At 50.6% G+C, this 18,469-nt stretch overlaps 1 protein-coding gene across 1 annotated transcript; it reads left to right on the top strand.

Annotated features, from left to right (window-relative positions):
• The first annotated feature begins 8,200 nt into the window (after positions 1 to 8,200).
• LOC120226641 (nuclear pore membrane glycoprotein 210-like) lies at positions 8,201 to 18,018 on the top strand. Its single transcript, XM_039224817.1, has 4 exons — positions 8,201 to 8,253; positions 10,118 to 10,270; positions 11,714 to 11,912; positions 17,999 to 18,018. Exons 2-4 carry the CDS (start codon positions 10,160 to 10,162, stop codon positions 18,016 to 18,018), a joined length of 330 nt encoding a protein of 109 aa, XP_039080748.1. The 5' UTR covers positions 8,201 to 8,253; positions 10,118 to 10,159.
• The last annotated feature ends 451 nt before the right edge of the window (positions 18,019 to 18,469 follow it).

The raw sequence follows: 18,469 nt of genomic DNA, 5'->3' as shown, positions 1-18,469 counted from the left end.
TCTGTATCCCTTGGGTCAATTCCTAGCAGTGCTATTGCTGGGTCATAGGGGAGTTCTATTGTTAGTTTCCTGAGGAACCTCCACACTGTTTTCCAGAGGGGCTGTACCAGTTTACATCCCCACCAACAGTGTAGGAGGGTGCCCGTTTCTCCACATCCTCGCCAGCATCTAGAGTTCTCTGATTTGCTCATTTTAGCCACTCTGAGTGGCGTGAGGTGGTATCTCAGTGTCATTTTGATTTGTATTTCCCTCATGAGGAGGGATGCTGAGCATCGTTTCATGTGTCTGTTGGCCATCTGGATGTCCTCTTTGGAGAACCTCTGAGGACCTTTTCCTGTGCTTCTACAGTATAGCCATCAAAATGAGATTGATACTGCCTGCAGGCGTCAGATCCCTGTCAAGCCTTGTCGGTCTATCCTGACAAGCCCAGATCTTGAGTGCATCTGATCCTGAGCTTGTGGGTCTGTCACAAGTGATGTCCCCTGTCATCCCTTGGGTGAGATGGCATCTGCCTGGGTGCCCCACTGTGAAGTCACTTTCTTACCACTTTGCAGTTAGTAAGTATTTTGTGGGGAGTTAAGCGCCTAGTCTTTCGTTTATAGTTTTATAACTCCAGCTCTAGGCCACCGGGTGTGTTTCCTGTCACGACAGCCCCGTGAGCTCACAGGCGCTCCGGGCTTGAGTGGAATGTTCACCGAAATCTAAGGCACTGGAGTATGTTGCGACCAGTGTCCTGGGTTTTCATTAAACTCAGGATGTGACGCCTAGTAAAACCAGGCAAGGAAATACATCCCAGCAGAGCACAGCACCCAGCAGGTCTTGGAGAGAATGAAAGCGTGTCCAGGGGACCACTCTTGTTCAAGTGGAAAGGCGCACTGACTTGTAAGTCACAGGCTGTAAGAGAGAGCCTGTATGGAAAGGGCCCCTTAGCCCAGCCCCACTTCCTGCCTACCCTGTGGGGAGGGTCAGCACATCCTGACTTCTCTCCCGACCTGGAGCTTCTTGCCACAGCCCAGCCCCCAGGACGATAAGATGGGTGTGATCCCCTTTTCCCGATGGAGGGTCATTGAGAAGCATTTCCCGGCGGCAGGAGCCGGCCCAGAGGGGTGGTGGTCACAGGGTGACAGGGAGCCCCGGGAGCCCGGTGGGCATCAGTGGCACCACCCTGGCTGGGTCTGTGGCCTTCATGGTTTCTGTGGACCTCACGTGTCACATCTGTGAGAGGAGCATTTTGATGAAGCAGGTGGTCTTCCTATTCTGGTGTTTCCCATAATCACATGCAAAAGGCAGATTGCTAGCCTTGGTGTAGACAGAGACCTGGGCCAGGGGCCAAGAATCTGCATTTTTCACAAGGAGGTTGGCAGTTCTGATGGAGGAGGTTTCAGGGACATATTTCTAAGCAGTGCCACTTGCATTAGCTCCTGGCCCTACGCGGAGGTGCCGACAGACGTCAAATGTGTTAGGGTCCTTGGTTCCACCAGGTCTGATGACATGTCCCCCTTCCAGAATCCTCACATTCCTCATGTTCACATACATCCCTCCTTCCTACATCTCCGAGATGGAGAAGGTGGCCATGCGAGGGGACATCATCCTGGTGTCTGGGATGAAGACCGGGAGCTCCAAGCTCAAGGTGCACATCCAGGAGGCCATCTACAAGGTGGGCCCCAAGGCTCGGGAGGTGCTGGGCTTCCTGGCTCACCAGGCAGGCCGTTCCACTCACCCCGCACACATTTAGGAGTGGAAACGAGTTGCTCTACTGTGAAAGCCCTGCTGTTCATGACATGGGAGCTTTAGGCTGTAATTCTAGATTTCTGTTTGTTTGGTTTGGGGTTTTTTTTTTGTTTTGTTTTGTTTTTTGTTTTTTGTTTTTTGTTTTTTGTTTTCTGTTTTTGGCCACAGCTTTTGAGAAAGGTAGTTGGGAGAACCAGAGTGCACCATCTCCAGAGTCACAAAGTAGTTGGTCTGTTGTTGTCTTTTTTTAAGTTTATTCATTTTGAGAGAGACAGAGACTGCGCAAGTCGGGGAGAGGAATTGAAAGAAGACAGAGAATCCCAAGCAGGCTCCGTGCTGTCAGCCTGACACGGGGCTTGAACTCATTAACTGTGAGATCATAACCTGATCTCACATGCTTAACTGACTGAGCTACCCAAGTGCCTGGTCCATTGTCAGTTTTGAGGGAGGTCCAGTTTTGAGTGGGATTTTCATTAACTAGCTGATTTTCGACAAATGGCCACCTGCCCTAGGAGAGGGATGTGTCCAAGCATTTGGGGCTCGGGAAAGACTGGGGCTTCCAGGTGTCCCCCATGTTGTTTCTTCTTGGGCCCCACTTTGAGCCCAGGGACTGGTGGTCCCATCTGTGGAGGGCTCCTCACTCCACCCCACCCCAGGTCGCCCTGGCCTCGCTAGCATCTGCTTCTCCATCAGCACCCACTTGGGGAGAGTCCTCCTTTCCTGCTTCCTATGGGTCCACGTCTGCCCTGCCCCTGCCTCCTTTGAGCTACAACCCCACAACCCTGTGGGGCACCTGGGGGGCTCAGCCAGTGAAACATCCGACTTCGTCTTGGATCATGATCTCGTGGTTCATGGGGTTGTGCCCTGTGTCGGGCTCAGTGCTGACAGCTCAGAGCCTGAAGCCTGCTTCAGATTCTGTGTCCCTCTCTCTCTTTCCTTCCCTGGCTCGTGCTCTGACTCTCTCTCAAAATAAATAAATAAGCATCAAAAAAATATCCATGGGATGGTAATCAACCTCATCTTCACCTGAGACCATGTATTTGCATTTCTGTGGATGAGAATCATTTCCTTTGCCAAGTTTTCTCCACCCGGAAGAGTTATCCGCAGATCAGAGGCAGTGGAAGGTAGAGGCCCCCATAGACTCTGGTAACCTGAGGGGTGCGCTCGACCTGAGACTGGGGTCTTTCTCCCATTTCAAGTCTCTCATGCCTTTTCCTGACAAGGAGATCACAGCCTGGGGTGAGAGCTGGGCAGGGTCGGGCTGAGCAGTCATCAGGGACATGTATCTGCCCCTTTTCAGGTTTGCCAGTGGCTTCCCAACCTCCCTGGCCTTTGGGCTTTTGTGGGGGGAGCTCCTGAGCTCCCGTTGGCTTCTTGTGCTGGTTTCTGCAGCCGCCATGCTGAGGGTGCAGGCATCTGCAGTACCTGTTCCAGGGGTTGCTGGGGGACACAACGGGGTGATGTGCATCTCGAACACCAGGCATGGTTTTGCCACCTCCTGATTTCGCGGTTGGCGGTAGCCATTGGTGTCAGAAGTGCTTGTGGCTACTATCATAGTGGAGAAAATGGATGTGGAGGTGGTGGGTTTAGTAGAACCCCTATTTCCTTGGGGAAATTGTTTTTCATCTTGGCCCAGAAAGAGTGCATCCTCTTCTACAACATGACACAGAGCCAGGAAGCATGGATGGATGGGCAGGATGGCAACAGAGAAAAGTCTAGACTGAGGTCCCAAAGCCTGGTAGGAAACCATCGATTGGTGCCTTTTTGGAAACTCCCAGAGGCTGCACAGATCCAGTGAGTGCCACGCTGGACCCTTAGTGCAGTGGTAGAGTTCATTTAACTCCTATATTCTGCAAGTGGCCTGCAGTTGGACTTGGAAGCTGTGCTTCATTAAGAAAAAAAAAAAGGGGGCGCCTGGGTGACTCAGTCGGTTGAGTGTCCGTCTTCGGCTCAGGTCATGATCTCATGGTTCGTGGGTTTGAGCCCCACATCGGGCTCTGTGCTGCCAGCTCAGAGCCTGGAGCCTGTTTCAGATTCTGTGTCTCCCTCTCTCTCTGACCCTCCCCTGCTCACGCTGTCTCTCTCTCAGAAAAAATAAATAAAAACATTTTAAAAAATTAAAAAAAAAAAGAAAAGAAAGCAGTTTACGGTCATCACTGAGCAACTGAGTGCCTCTGAAGATTCATAGAGGGCGTCACCTTTGTCCTCAGGCATTGAGAACAATGTTAACATGTAAAGGGTTGAAAAAATTATAACACTATATGTTAACTATGCTGGAGTTAAAAAAAAAAGTATTAAAACAAAGTGAAAGGGAGAAAAAGGAAGGAAGGAGGAAAGAAGGAGAGAGGGAAGGAAGGAATGAAGGAGGGAAGGAAGGAAGGGGGAGAGAGGGGAGGGGCGGGAGGGAAAGAAGGAAGGAATGAAACAAGAAAGGGGGGAGGGAGGGGAGGGAGGGAAGAAAGGAAGGAGGAAATGAAGAAAGGGGGGGAGGGAGGAAGGAGGAGGGAAAGAAAGGTGGGAGGGAAGGAGGGATGGAGGGGGAGAGGGAAGGAAGGAAGAAAGGGAGGGGGAGGGAAGGGAAGGATGGGGGAGAGAAGGAAGGAAGGCAGGAAAGGAGGGGAAAAGGGAGGGAGGGAGGGAGGAGAGGAAGGAAAGAAGAAAGGGAGGGAGGTCAGTAGGTGGGTCAAGCAGCGGCCCTGGGAGCCTGTTCCAGGGGCTTGGGTGGGACTGACAAATCGCCTACTAACGTCTCCTGACTTTGCCCTTGTCTCTCCCGTGCGGCTCCTTTTTGACTCTGGGCAGCCAGAGCTGTTGCTGCCCTCTGAGCAGTAGGAGCTGCAGCTCCAGAACGGCACCCCGAGCCCCAGGGAGACCCGCGCTGCCCCGGGGCTGTCTTGGACCAGACCACGTCGATGGCCACTGCCGTGCAGCTGGGACAGAGCAGCCTGGTTCTCAGCCACAGGAGTATCCTCTTCCCTGGCCAGTCTGCGAGCATGTGCATGTCCTGCGCGGGAAGTCTGCTGTTTGGAAGTCCTTTTTCTCCCCAAAAGCTCAGCTGGGCTAAGAATAACCCTGTTTTCCCTCAAGGTCTGACAATCAGAAGGAACCAACCGAAACAGCAGCGCGGCTGTGTAGAATTGCTCACCTCGGCCGGTCACTCACCAGAGAGGCTCCCTGGGTGGGAGGCGGTGGGTGGCAGGAGCCAAGCCTCGCTCCCCGCCTCCGAGACCATCTCGGGCGTGGGTGGCCTCATCCCAGGGGCCCGGCCAAGGCTGATTCCACACTGGCCCATGGGTCGTCTCTGTCCTAGACCTGTTCCTGCGGTCTCCACTGTCCCCTGCGGAGATCCACCTTTGCTCACGTAGGAAGTGCGGCTGGGCCCTGCATTCTGGAAAACGGCTTTGTTCTGTTTGGCCTCAGGTAGGGGAGTTCTCTTCTCCTCTCCTTGGCTCATGATGTCTGTCAAGCCCAGTCGAATCCTGCCCCCTCGTCTGTTTTCCTTCTTCCATTTTGTTCCTTAATTACGAATTCAGGTATCCGCATGCAGGGTGCTTCCAGGTTACCCCACAGCACCATCTACGTGGTTGAGCCTGGATACCTGGGTGAGTCTGGTAATCATGGGGCGCCCTGGGTGTTGGTGATTTACAGGGGTTATGAAAAATAAAGGCAGTGGCCCCCCAGAACATGCTGCATGCTGGCCAGCCCTGCCAGTCCTTGCCTGGGTGCTCCCCACTCCTTCCCCCACTGATGGACAGAAACAAGCAGAGGAAAGGCCGAGGTCAGGGTAGGTGCCAGCTCAAGAGAGAGATGTTTGGGTCGAGTCAGCGGGGCTTTGTCTCTTCCTGGGTTTTATTCCAAGGCTCTGTCCAGACCTGACCATGGCTGTGGGCATTTAGAGGTTGGGGGCCCCAATGGGCAGCACAAAGGAGCCCCTAAAGCGACGTGACAGTAAAAGTCTCAGTGGGGAGGAAGGGGAGGCACCGGACTGAGGGAGGGAGGAATCTACAGAGTTGGAGGGCCCGTAGGGGCAGAGCCAGGGCCCAGGAACTACCGTAACTGACTGCACCTGGCTTGGGAAATGCCCATGACACGTGTCACCCCGGTCATGGTGACAGTGCATCCTTTGTGTTTCCTCAGCATTGACTCACCCGTTGAGCATACTGAATGGTTCAGGCCAGACAGCACTTGGCTGACACGCTGCAATCCCCTAAGTCCTCTCATTAGCTGCCACGTGAGCCTGCTGTTTGGTGTGGACCCACGCTGACGTCGTAGTGACACCAGCCAGAGTCGCCCTCTGTGTCTCAGGAGCTTCAGTTATTCAGAAAGGTTTTCTTGGTACCCTCCCTCCATCTGGCCTGTGCTGGGCACTGGAGTTCTGGAAGGAGGAAGCTCAGGTCCTGGTGCAGGAGAGACCAGTGTAAACAGACGGGGACAGGACAGTGGTACAGAGCCAGGAGATGTGAGTGCAGAAGAGAGTTTTCACAGGAGGGGCTCCTTTGTAGGCAGGTCAGCCTGGCCGAGGTTAACAGCTGGGGCGCAGGTGTGGGGAGAAAGCTCATGGTGTCTCGGGGGTCAGCAAGCAGCTGATGTGGCACCTCATGTTGGAACATAGTTGGAGCGTGGGAGGGAGGGCCGCTCACACAGCTAGAACACTGAGTGCCAGGGCTCAGAGGGAAGACCTGTGGATCCTGAGCATTACTTACTGGGATTCAGTGGGTAGAATCCTGTGGATTAAGAGCATAGACTCACTCTGGATTCAGAGGTAGACTCACTTTGGATTTGAATCATAGATACACTGCAGATTCTGAGTGTAGACCTACTGTGGATTCAGATGTAGACTCACCATGTATTCAGAGTGTAGACATACTATGGATTCAGAATGTAGAGCTATTGTGGATTCAGAGTGTAGATGTACTGTGGATTCAGATGTAGACTGTGGATTCAGAGGATAGACCTACTGTGGATTCAGTCTAGACTGTCCGTGGACCATCTGATCAAGTCTGAATGAGGCCTTGAGCAGTGAGTGTGGGATGTGGAGGCTGGTCCTGGGGAGTCTGAGAGATAACCTCAGGTTCTGAGGGCTCAGGTTAATGGTGGACATTAGAGGTCACCACGATTAGCAGCTCTTCTTTCTCCTTGGAGGAGAGCAGGTGAGTGGTTTTGGGGCTTCAGGGCTGGTGGTGCCTGGCACCATCCTCTTCCTCAGCTGCCCGCCGCTGTGGTCCAGTGGTCAGGCTTTGTTGCTTGCCTGTTTTGTAGGGTTCACAGTTCAGCCTGGGGGCCAGGTGGGTGCTGGAGACCGGACGCCTGTATGAAATCACCAGTGACGTGCTTGACAAGTCTGGCAACAATGTCTACCTGCCTGACGTGAGTGCCTGCCTTGGGGCCTGGAGGGGTATCCCCATGTGGGAATGTGTCCCCCAGAGCAGTGCCCGAGGCATCAGGACCCCACACGGGCAGGCCAAGTCCAGTGGTCCCTGGTGGTGCCGCTGGGTCCATGGGAGACAGTGCTGTGGGATCCGGGGTGCCTCTCAAGACTTTGTGAGTCTGTGAGTCTGCACCCCTGGCCCTCTCCCTGTAGGGCTGGAGCGGGGAGAGGAAGCCACAGGCAGCACAGCCCACAGAGGCAGTGATGGGGAAGCAGAGTCCACCAGCTACCTTCCCGCTCCTTCATCGTTAGCCTGAGACTTCCCCTTATTCTGCTGAGGATCTGTCTTTCCCTGCTCTGCACAGGATCAGGGAGCACATCCTGACCTTTCCCTGCGGGGCCAGGAACGCCTATAACTCTACCTGGAAGTCCCAGGGGACCAAGGCTACCCTCCATTGGCTTTCTGGCTCTAGACAGAGGCAGGGAGAGAGGAGTCTTGGCACATTTTGTTCCTTCATGAGAGGTTTCCAGGATCCTCAGGCAGACCATCTGGGGCCTTCTGGTGGCTTCTGAGGTTTTAGAAGGAGGCAAGGTCCCCCTTAGGCAGCTTTGCCAGTCATCACTTTCCTCGTGTTACTGAGCAAAGACCTATTGGTCACCCTTTTTTGGGGGTGGAGGGGAGAAAGCTCTCATGGATGTTGACGACCTTTCTTGTGGTTTGGTGTTTAGTGGTTTTCTTGCTGGGACCTCAGGGTCTGAGAAGGCTGACATGGGCCTGAGCAGCACGTGGGTGATCACAGCAGGAGCACTGGGTCCTCGGGCCATGCAGGGGGAGCACAGGGAGGGCTCAAAGGCCGGAGTGGTCAGAGCTCCGTTCTGGGGCTTTGCCCCCAGCTCAGAGCCTGAGCGGCCCCGTGGCCTGGCCACCCTCTCTCCTTTCCGGGTCACCTCTCTCCTTTCTGGACTCTTCCCAGAAGCGCCTCTCTCACCCATCCTGCCCCCCTTCCAGAATATCCACAGTGACACCATGTTACCTCCCAAGTTCTTTGAGGTGCTTGCTCGCTTCTTCCCAGAATGTCTTGGACCATCATGTCCGGGCGACAAAAAAGGGCCAGACAGCCGTTGAGGCAGCCCTCACCTCTATAGTGGACCAGGTAAGTGGGCACCCCCACTCCCTGCACCTTCCCTGGCTGGACATGAGCCCTGGGGAGTCGGGGCCCCTGGCTCAGCCTGTGCGCTGCTCTCATGGTTCCTGTGGGGGTCATCTCCCATCTGGGCTCACGAGGGCTGTCTGGTGGTGGGGCTTTGGGCTTTCTCTGCCCCCATTCCCACACTGGGTGGCCCTCTTCCTCTGCCCTTCGCCAGCCCCTGTGAAGGTGAGCCCGTGTTTCTGGGACTGGGGCAGAGCCCTATTGGGGAAACCACACTGGGCCGTGTGCAGATCCCTTTGGCTGTTGTGGCTGCTTGGGTCCTTCAAAGTCTCATTTTCCCCCTTTATTTAAAAGGCTGGTCAGTTTTAGGTGTGAGCAGTTTTCTACAGATTGGGAGATTGGCATGAGTGTTCTCCGACCCTGCACAAAACCATTCCCAGAACTGTGGGAGGAGGTGGCTAGAGCAGCAGAAAGAATGGTCTGTGGGTCAGGCAGCAGTTCCTACCAGTCTATCACTTGAGCTCCGAGGGCTTCTGGGCAAGTTGCTTTCATGCCTGTGCCTCAGTTTTCCCACCTGTAAAGTGGGATAACCATATCATTCTATCTGATGTGCCGTGAGGATGCAGTCAGGCAGCATCTACTTGAGTGGCTGTTACAGAGCCATGGAAAGCCATCTCCATGGGAACAGGAGGCTGCAGGGTGTGCTCCCTGACAATCACAGCATCTCCTTGTGACCTGATCTCCAGGGAGGGGTAGGGGTCTGGCTGAGTGCAAAAACTTCTGATGACCAGGTCGTCATGGAGACATGCGGTGCCCTCACCCCCTTGTAGGATGGAGGGGTCCACACATTGAGGGTGCCTGTGTGGAACCGGTGGGAAGTAGAAATTCACATCCCCGTCACCCTCTATCCAAGCATCTTGATGTTTCTGTGGCAACCAAAGACAGGTGCCTGTCAGTACACAATACAGGTAACTGTGACCCCCCCACAGCTGGGTACATTCCTTTAGGTGTTTCCGTGGGATTGGGGATTTTTGGCTAATCTGTGTCTAATACTGTTACCTTCTAGTGGTTGGAGAGAATTTAAAATCCAGGAGTTTTTATGCTTTTTCTGTTTTGTGGGGTTTCTATCACAGCATTGCATTTTAGTAATCAGAACAACAAAAACAAAAACCAGAATGACAGACCAGGAAGCAAAATAAAGAAAATCTGGAGCACAGATTTAACTTCAGCATGCATTTGTTTTGTAAAAAAAAAAAAGTTTCCCAAAAGCAGTGTCAATATCCTTGGAGAAGAATTTGAAATTCAAGGAGAGAACAGTTCTCATTGTCATATATCAAGTGTTCTCGGTCCCACCTGGCCTCAGTCAGCAGGCACTGACTGACTCCCATTGGGGCCAACACCATCCCCGCTCTCTCCTTGCCAGTGATGACTGTCACCAGCACCTGCTGCCTGCTCACCCACATGTGTCCCCATCCTGGCCTCTCTGGGGTGCTGGCCCCCAAAGTGGGGAGCGGCTGGGCTGCCTGTACTTCAGGGGGATGACAAGCAGTGGGAGGGGTGTATGCCGGGAGGGAGAGCAGCCCTGCACCTAGCCGTGTGGCCCAGGGGGCTCCCACTCAGGTCTGGAGGTGTCGCCAGTCTGGGACTGGTGTCACAGGCATGTGCGTGCGTGTGTGTCAGCCACAGGCCTCCAGAATATGAGGACCAGAAATGAGACCCAGTAGAGAGCGAGGTGGGGAGGCGGCCTCCAACTGGGTGCTGAGAGGCTGTTGACCGTGTGAGTTAGAGGTGAGCGTGAGTGTGTGACAGGAAGAGACAGAGAAAGAGAGACCAAGCAGGCTGGCTAATGTGACGGTTTCTTCCCCAGGCCCATGGAGGGATCAGGAACTTCAGCTGATCATCAAGCTACATGGTGGCCACAGTCACTGTCAAGGGTGTGATGACCACAGGCAGTGAAATTGGACTCAGTGTGATCCAGGCACATGATATGCAGAACCCGCTACATTTCCGGGAGATGAAGGTGAGACCTCAGGGCCTCGGACAGCTGGGGGGGCAGGTGGGGTTGGGGGTGGGCAGCAGCTCAGGATTGTGGTCTGTAGCCCACCTTCTCGCACCCAGCCCTCAGTCTTCTACTGGGTGTTGGGGGAGGGGAAGGGGGGGACTAGGGGTCAGTCCCCAGTCCCTCCCTTGAGGAGGTCACGTCACAGCAGGCAGGGGGATAGATGAGACCAGAAGGGCCAGTGTCAGCATAGTTAGAGTTTCTGGAAGGGAGATCAGAGAACACAGAAGACATGAGATAACTAAAGGAGTCATTCTAGAAAAGTCCTCAGACCCGAAAGGAATGAGTCTCCCAGTCAGAAGTGCTGCGGAGTGCTGGTAAATTCCCAGTGAAGGGGAGACATCATAATCTGTGAAACCTGGCTTGGACTCCTCTCCTTCCCTGTACAGGGGCCCAACACCTGGCTGTTGACCCCAGGTTGTTGCAGGACTGACTCATGTAGCAAGGGCCATGGGTGGTGGGTGGGAGTCCCCTGCAGCGGAGGCACTGCCAGCCACGCCTTCTGACTTCCTGACCCCGACCTCCACTGCCTCTATCACTTCACTTAGGGCAGAAGTCAAAGCTCCAAACACAGTGTGTCCTCTCAACCTGCTCTTACGTTGTTTGGGACCCAGATGGACAGGTTGTTCTGGTCCTTTTATCTGGATCCAGGTAGATACACAGGTGCACACGTGTGCACTCCTGTCTAAAGAGCGATCTCATTCTCACATACACGAGTGGTCTCGGTTACAACCGAGATGCTTTCAGCGACAGCATCATTGTCAAATGTGTGAACTGTGACCACCTTCTCCCTCCCCCCTGAGCTGCTTTAGTCTCAGTGAATGTACTACCTTTCATCCAGTTGCTCAGTCAGCAGCCTGAGGACAGTTCCTTGAGAGGCTGTGTAAAGGCCCCAGAGGCCAGTCTGTCGTGTCCAGACCCACCATCCAGGCTTTTTCATCAAGTAGATGTGGCTAAACAAACCTCAACAAAGAGCCTGAGAGCTTTGAATGAATTAGCAGTGTTTTTAGAACAGAACCTGGAAGGTGGCAAGTTTTGTTTTATACAAGTGTCATCTTTGGGTGAGGATGCCTCCGTCGCCCTGCATTGTGGCCTTCTTTATGTCCCTGTAGCAAGCTGAGCTGGTACACGTCTCAGGACCTTTGCACTGGCTGTCTCTTCTTCCTGAATGTTTTGCCCCTTCATTCTGTCTGGCTGCCTCTGACCTGGCTCTCAGGGCTGAGTTCACCTTACCAGAGGGGCTTTCCCTGACCGCTCTGTCCCCTAGTTCACCACAGTCCCCAGCACACATGTCCCCCCAGCTCAGTCTTCTCACTGGCGTGTCCTTAGTGCCCAGTGTGCAGTGGCTCAGCCCTCCCTTTCCCATGGAGCCCGATGACCCCCATCCACGCCCCTGTCCTCCAGGTGTACATGATGGAGCCCAGAGGCATGGAATTCGCACCATGCCAGGTAGAGGCATGCATGGGCCAGACTTTGGAACTGCCTCTCCGGATCAACAGACTCATTCCTGGCAGGGCCGATGAGGTGGTCACTCTGAGTGACTGCTCCCATTTCGACCTGGTGATCGAGGTGGAGAACCAGGGCATGTTCCAGCTGCTCGCAGGTATGCCGGCACCAATGAGTGGGTGCTGGACTTCCCCAGATGGCTAAATGGAGGGCTTGAGAGAGCAGGGGGGTCATTAAGGAATGGCATCTGTCCCCTTGTCCACCGTCAGCAGTGGTCTAGTCTGGCTCTCACCCATCATGTGACCTGCTTTGGGGACCCTCAGTTGCCACGTCTCTAAAATGGGTGTCATCCAAAATAGAATCACATGTCCTAGTGCCCATTAAAGTGCCTGGAATGCTGTAGGTACTCAGAATCCACTGTTATAGGGATTTTGGCTGGTGACAGAATCCTGAAACCTGGGTAGCATGCAGGGTCCACCCCTCCATGCACGTTGATCTTTCCTCTTTGGCCTACCCTGCAGGGTTTCAGGGGCGATATTGGTGGCAGTGGCAGTTAGTTGAAGGAACATCAACCCTGCCAGGTGTGCTGAGGAAGCGCTCAGTGTGTGTGAGTCCTCGAACTTCGCGGGAGGGGGAGCTGTAGTTGGGCCATGTGTCGGATGAAGAGATAGAGACTGCCTAGTTGCCCGAGGTCACCCAAGGGCACAGGTGAGGATGGGAGATAGACCCAGGTGTGTCTGACACTGACCAGGGAGCCATCCTCCCCTGAGAGATGGAGCGGGGTGGCACGAGGGGATTCCCACAGTGAAGAAGACCAAGGGCTGACAATCCTGCGAGCAAGGGAAGTTTTGCAGGGGGTGGAAGTAACAGGTGGGCAGGGTCTCTGCAGGCAGGGCCCGGAGGGGGTATGTCCATGGGACATGGGCACATACAGTGGTCCTGGTGCGGGAACCTATCGAATCCTGAATCGTGAAGGGCTCGGACTTCAGGGTCCAGGTAGTAGGACCCTGCTCCCGTGGCTGTGGAGCAGAGGAGCGATTGCTTGATCCTGAAGTTCAGGATCCGAGTTTAGGAAGCTCGGCTGGCGTAAATGTTTGCAGGGTCACCTGTGGTGCCAGGCGGCTTCACACACCACCACCATAGTTGTGGCAACTGATCTGAAGTGTCTGTTCCCCATTCTCTTCCCTTCCTCTCTGGGTCACCTGGAGAGAATACACTCTAAGACAGGACCTGAGCCTGGAGTCCTCCCTAAGCTGAGGAGGTATCCTCCCCACCACCCACCTCCACCCAGCCCAGCTTATGACACCAGGACACCTGCTTTAGATTCTCTGTCTCCCTCTCTCTCTGCCCCTCCCTGGCTTATGCTCTGTTTCTCTCAAAAATAAACAAACATGTAAAAAAAATTTTTTTTAAGCCTTGGGCCTGGCAGAAACCTCAGAATTGGCCTTTAGACAAGAGTCTGCCTCTACCACCACCCCCAAACCACGTGGCTCACCTCCTGAATGAAGCTTATCTTTTCCCGTCAAAACTGGTCTTTTAGTGTTTGCTTTTCAATCCATGGGCAGCTGAACTTGGGTTTTGGTAACAAATTTTGGCAAGCCAGCCAGGAGCTTTTGACCCCGTGTTATCCATTTTCTCAGGAATCCCAAGGTGGAGCAGTTGGCAGGTGGCTGGCCAGGGCTTCCTCCTTTGTTTCCTCATCTAGTACCTTGAAGGACCTCAGGAGGTTAGCTGCTCCAGGCTAGTTCTTCTCAGGGAGGGAATCTGAGGGATTGATTCCTATAGCTACCCAGACTATTTTTTGTCTTAGAGAAGCTGTCTGTTGATTCTCCACTGGCAGTAGTTGCTAATACACTTTTTTTTTTTTAATGTTTTATTTATTTCTAGGAGAGAGACAGCGTGAACAGGGGAGGGTCAGAGAGAGAGGGAGTCACAGACTGAAACAGGCTCCAGGCTCCGAGCTGACAGCACAGAGCCCGACGCGGGGCTTGAACCCACGAACCGTGAGATCGTGACCTAAGCAAAAGTCAGACGCTTAACCAACTAAGCCACCCAGGCACCCCATTAGTTGCTAATGCACTTTTTGTTTGAAGTGGAAAGGAAAGGAGCATTGGGGAAGCTGAGGAGCTTCTGGACTTCTGCTTCGGAGTGCACACTGCTTCAGAGTGCTCACTGACACGCGTTTCTCATTCACGAAGCACTGTGTGTTTTTGTTTCATTGACCATGCTTCTTGCATGAGAAAGACAAGACTTTTGGGTAAAACTAAAAGGGACTTGAATAATCATCAAATTATTTGTAATTTGGAAAAGATCTGTTTTGGTGTCTGTGTGTGTGGGGGGGTGGATTGTTGTATATAATAGGAAGTTCTATATCTATCCTGCCAAGGAACCTATTGAATTTTGAATAAGTGGAAGGACTACAGCAGGGAATCCATAACTAAGAAAAAGATCACTTTTATTGCAACATCACCTTGCCATGAACGTTCAGCTCTGAGGAATATGGCTAGGAAATGGCTGTCTTGCATCTCTTCCTTCCATTGGGTTGCCTCCAAAGACGGGGTTTGGGTGTGGCTTCTCAGCTTGTTCAGGGAACCCTTTGGTTCAGTCACTGGAACTCTGACTTTGGGAGAGGAACCAGAAACTAGGAAGCCATTTGTTTCAGTCAGTAAAGGCCAGTTTTTGGGAGAAAAGTGATGCCAACAGAGGTACTCTGGGCTTCCTGTAGTCATATTTTGTTTCTTCTATGTACTTTCTGAACTTTTGCCCAGGAAGACGGTACTCTCCTTCTGTTCCCGGAGGAAGCCCATTTTAAATATATGGTGCAAAGGACCAGAAAGCAATCAGAAAAAGAATAATGAACACATATTTTGTAAGAGAGAGAGGGAACCAAAAGAATAGAGGAATGATAGTCCCAACTTTGGATCTGCCTCTGGCCTTTTTTAAATTTTTTTTTTTCAATTTTTGAGAGAGAGACAGAGCACAAGCAGAGGAGGGTCAGGAGGAGAGTGAGAAACAGAATCCGAAGCAGGTTCCAGGCTCAAACCTGTCAACACAGAGCCTGACACTCAAACCCACGAGCCGTGAGATTATGAGATCATGACCTGAGCCGAAGTTGACACTTAACCAACTGAGCCACCCAGGTGCCCTGTCTTTGGCCTTTCTGACAGGACACTGGCACCTCTGCCTCCCCTCCTCCTCCACTTTCTGCACCAGCCAGGTGCAGTATGGGCACTGCTTGCTTAATAGGTTTCATCCTAAGTGCCTGGGCATTGTGGGTACATGCTTCTCCTACCCTCACCATCAAGATGCAAAAAGCAACTCAAGCTGTTGGGCCCCTTCCTCATGAGGTTCAAGCTAAATCCCTCCCAAATCAACATGAAAGGGACCGCGGGCTACCATGGACGTAAATCGCCCACTTTAGACTTCCCACCAAGTGCCCCAGGGAAAAACTGACAATGCTGAACAAATTGACTGATTTTAGGGGTGACAGGTGCAACATATTACTTATTAAAGCTAATTTCAGTTTATTAGTTTATTTAAAATAGACATGTCTTTAGTATTATCAGAATTAAGTATAAAACTTTTATGCTGCTAATGTTTGGTAAAGGTTAAAGGAGCTTGTGTTATTTCCTTTGTAATTTGTCAGCAAAAAGGTGAGTTAAAATGATGGTTAATTGTGTCTATCTCATAAATTTTTCATGGGTAATTGTAAGAACAGGTATGTTGATTACAGAAAAAGGTTTATAGATGTCAAAGTCACTGGTAAACTGAAATTTTAATGTAGTGCTAAACTGAATGATAAATTGGTTAAGTCTTTTCCACGTAAGATAGAACACTAAAGCATTGATTATTGAATGGAGGTTTATCTGCTTTTGATTCTTACTGCATAGAAAATGAAGATGTTTGTGACTATTGGTAAACATGCTTTGTGTTTTATTAAACGATTATACTGTGGGGGCATCTGGATGGCTCAGTTAGTTAAGCATCCGACTTTGACTCACAAAACTATGAATCTGAGCCCTGCATCGGGCTCTCTGTTGTCAGCATGGAGCCCACTTTAGATCCTCTGTCCCCATCTCTCTCTCTGCCCCTTCCCTGCTGTGCTCTGTCTCCCTCAAAATAAATAAATAAATAATGGAAAAGCTGCATTCAGACAGAACAAGAATTAATAATGTGTGGCTGAATGAAATCAAGAAGATGGTTATAGTTTTTAGGCCTCTTGTTTGAAACATTGCTAGCTTTTATGTTGACACTTCCAGACAGAAAGAAACGTTCTCTTAATATATCTATGACTTATGAAACATGATAAACTATTCCTTTGTGAACAAATTGGAACATTTAACTTTCTCTCTATCTAAACCCTCAGAGTTCAGAAACTGTCAGTGAATATTCTCTTTCATGGCAATTGCACTGTTTGTATAAGTTCAAAAAGAATTTGTTCTTTTTAACAGGACACCATTGGAAACATTGGTTACTTTACCAAGGCTTTGACTAGAATGTCGTATTTGAGAGAGAGATGCATAAACTCAGACATGACCAGACAGCATGAAGGAATTAAGGTTTATGGAGCTAATAAAACCCCTTGGAAATGGCTGGCTACCTTGCTTACAGAGTTCCCAGCAGCCTTACAAGTGATTAAAGAATGTCACTTCCTGGGCACCTGGGTGGCTCAGTCAGTTAAGCGTCCAACTTCAGCTCAGGTCATGATCTCCCAGTCTGTGAGTCCGAGCCTGCATCCGGCTCTGTGCTGACATCCCAGAGCCTGGAGCTGCTTCAGATTCTGTGTCTCCCTCTCTTTCTGCCCCTCCCCTGCTTGCCCTCTCTCTCTCTCTCAAAAATACTAAACATTAAAAAAAAAAAATGTCACTTACTGGCAGGCAGGTGCAGGAAACCTCAGGATATTTGGGGAACCTCGAGAAGAGGAATTGACCCAAATCTACACGTATTGCAAGCAAGTCTGATGGCAGGTATTTGGCTTAGATTCTGGCCTTGAGAGGCGATTAAAAGTTCAATCTAGAGATTCCTATTTGGAGAAATGTCTGTTCATATGTTGTCCTGCCCATTTCTTCACTGGATTATTTGTTTTTCTCATGTGGAGTTTGGTGAGTTCTTATAGATTTTGGATACTAGCCCTTTATCTGATAGGTCATTTGCAACTATCTTCCTATTCCATCAGTTGCCTATTAGTTTTATGGATTGTTTCCTTTGCTGTGCAGAAGCTTTTTATCTTGATGAGGTCCCAATAGTTCATTTTTGCTCTTGATTCCTTTGCCTTTGGGGATGTGTCAGGTAAGAAATTGTTGCGGTTGAGGTCAAGGAGGTTGTTTCCTGCTTTCTCCTCTAGGATTTTGATGATTTCCTTTCTCACATTCAGTTCCTTTATCCATTTTGAGTTTATTTTTATGTATGGTGTGAGAAAACGATCTAGGTTAATTCTTCTGCATGTTGCTGTCCAGTTCTGCCAGCACCATCTGTTAGCGAGGCTTTTATCCATTGGATACTCTTTCCTGCTTTGTCAAAGATTAGTTGGCTGTATACTTTTGGGTCCAATTCTGAGTTCTCTGTTCTATTCCATTGGTCTGTGTGTCTGTTTTTGTGCCAATACCAACTGTCTTGATGATGACAGCTTTGTAGTAGAGGCTAAAGTCTGGGATGGTGATGCCTCCCGTTTTGGTTTTCTGCCTCAATATTACTTTGGCTATTTGGGTCTTTTGTGGTTCCATACAAATTTTAGGATAGTTTGTTCTAGCTTTGAGAAGAATGCTGGTGCAATTTTGATTGTAATTGCATTGAATGTGTAGATTGCTTTGGGTAGTAATAACATTTTAACAATATATATTTTTCTGATCCATGAGCATGGAATGTTTTTCCATTTCTTTGTGTCATCTTCAATTTCCTTCATAAGTTTTCTGTAGTTTTCATCATATAGATCTCATATCTTTGGTTAGGTTTATTCCTAGGTATCTTATGGTTTTTTTGTGCAACTGTGAATGGGATCAGTTTCTTGATTTCTCTTTCTGTTGCTTCGTTGTTGGTGTATAAAAATGCAACTGATTTCTGTACATTGATTTTGTACCCTGCAACTTTGCTGAATTCATGGATCAGTTCTAGTGGGCTTCTTGTGGAGTCTGCCAGGTTTTCTATGTAGAGTATTATGTCGTCTGTGAAAAGTGAAAGTTTGACTTCATATTTGCCAAATTTGATGGTTTTTATTTCCTTTTGTTGTCTGATTGCTGATGCTAGGACTTCCAGCACTATGTTAAACAACAGTGGTGAAAGTGGACATCCCTGCCGTGTTCCTGATTTCAAGGGGCCAACAGACACATGAAATGATGCTCAGCATCCCTCATCAGGGAAATACAAATCAAAACCACACTGAGATACCACCTCACGCTGGTCAGAGTGGCTAAAATGAACAAATCAGGAGACTCTAGATGCTGGCGAGGATGTGGAGAAACGGGCACCCTCCTACACTGTTGGTGGAATGTAAACTGGTACAGCCCCTCTGAAAAACAGAACAATATGGAGATTCCTCAAAAAATTAACAGTAGAACCCTCCTATGACCCAGCAGTAGCACTGCTAGGAATTTACCCAAGGGATACAGGAGTGCTGATGCATAGGGGCACATGTACCCCAATGTTGATAGCAGCACTCTCAACAATAGCCAAAACATGGAAAGAGCCTAAATGTCCAACAACTGATGAATGGATCAA

This window comes from Hyaena hyaena, unplaced genomic scaffold, assembly GCF_003009895.1.
Source record: "Hyaena hyaena isolate Hyena2069 unplaced genomic scaffold, ASM300989v1 scaffold_1777, whole genome shotgun sequence".
NCBI classification, from domain to species: Eukaryota; Metazoa; Chordata; class Mammalia; order Carnivora; family Hyaenidae; genus Hyaena; species Hyaena hyaena.
Note: the sequence above shows the minus strand (reverse complement) of the source record. Positions and strands in the feature narration are given on the sequence as shown.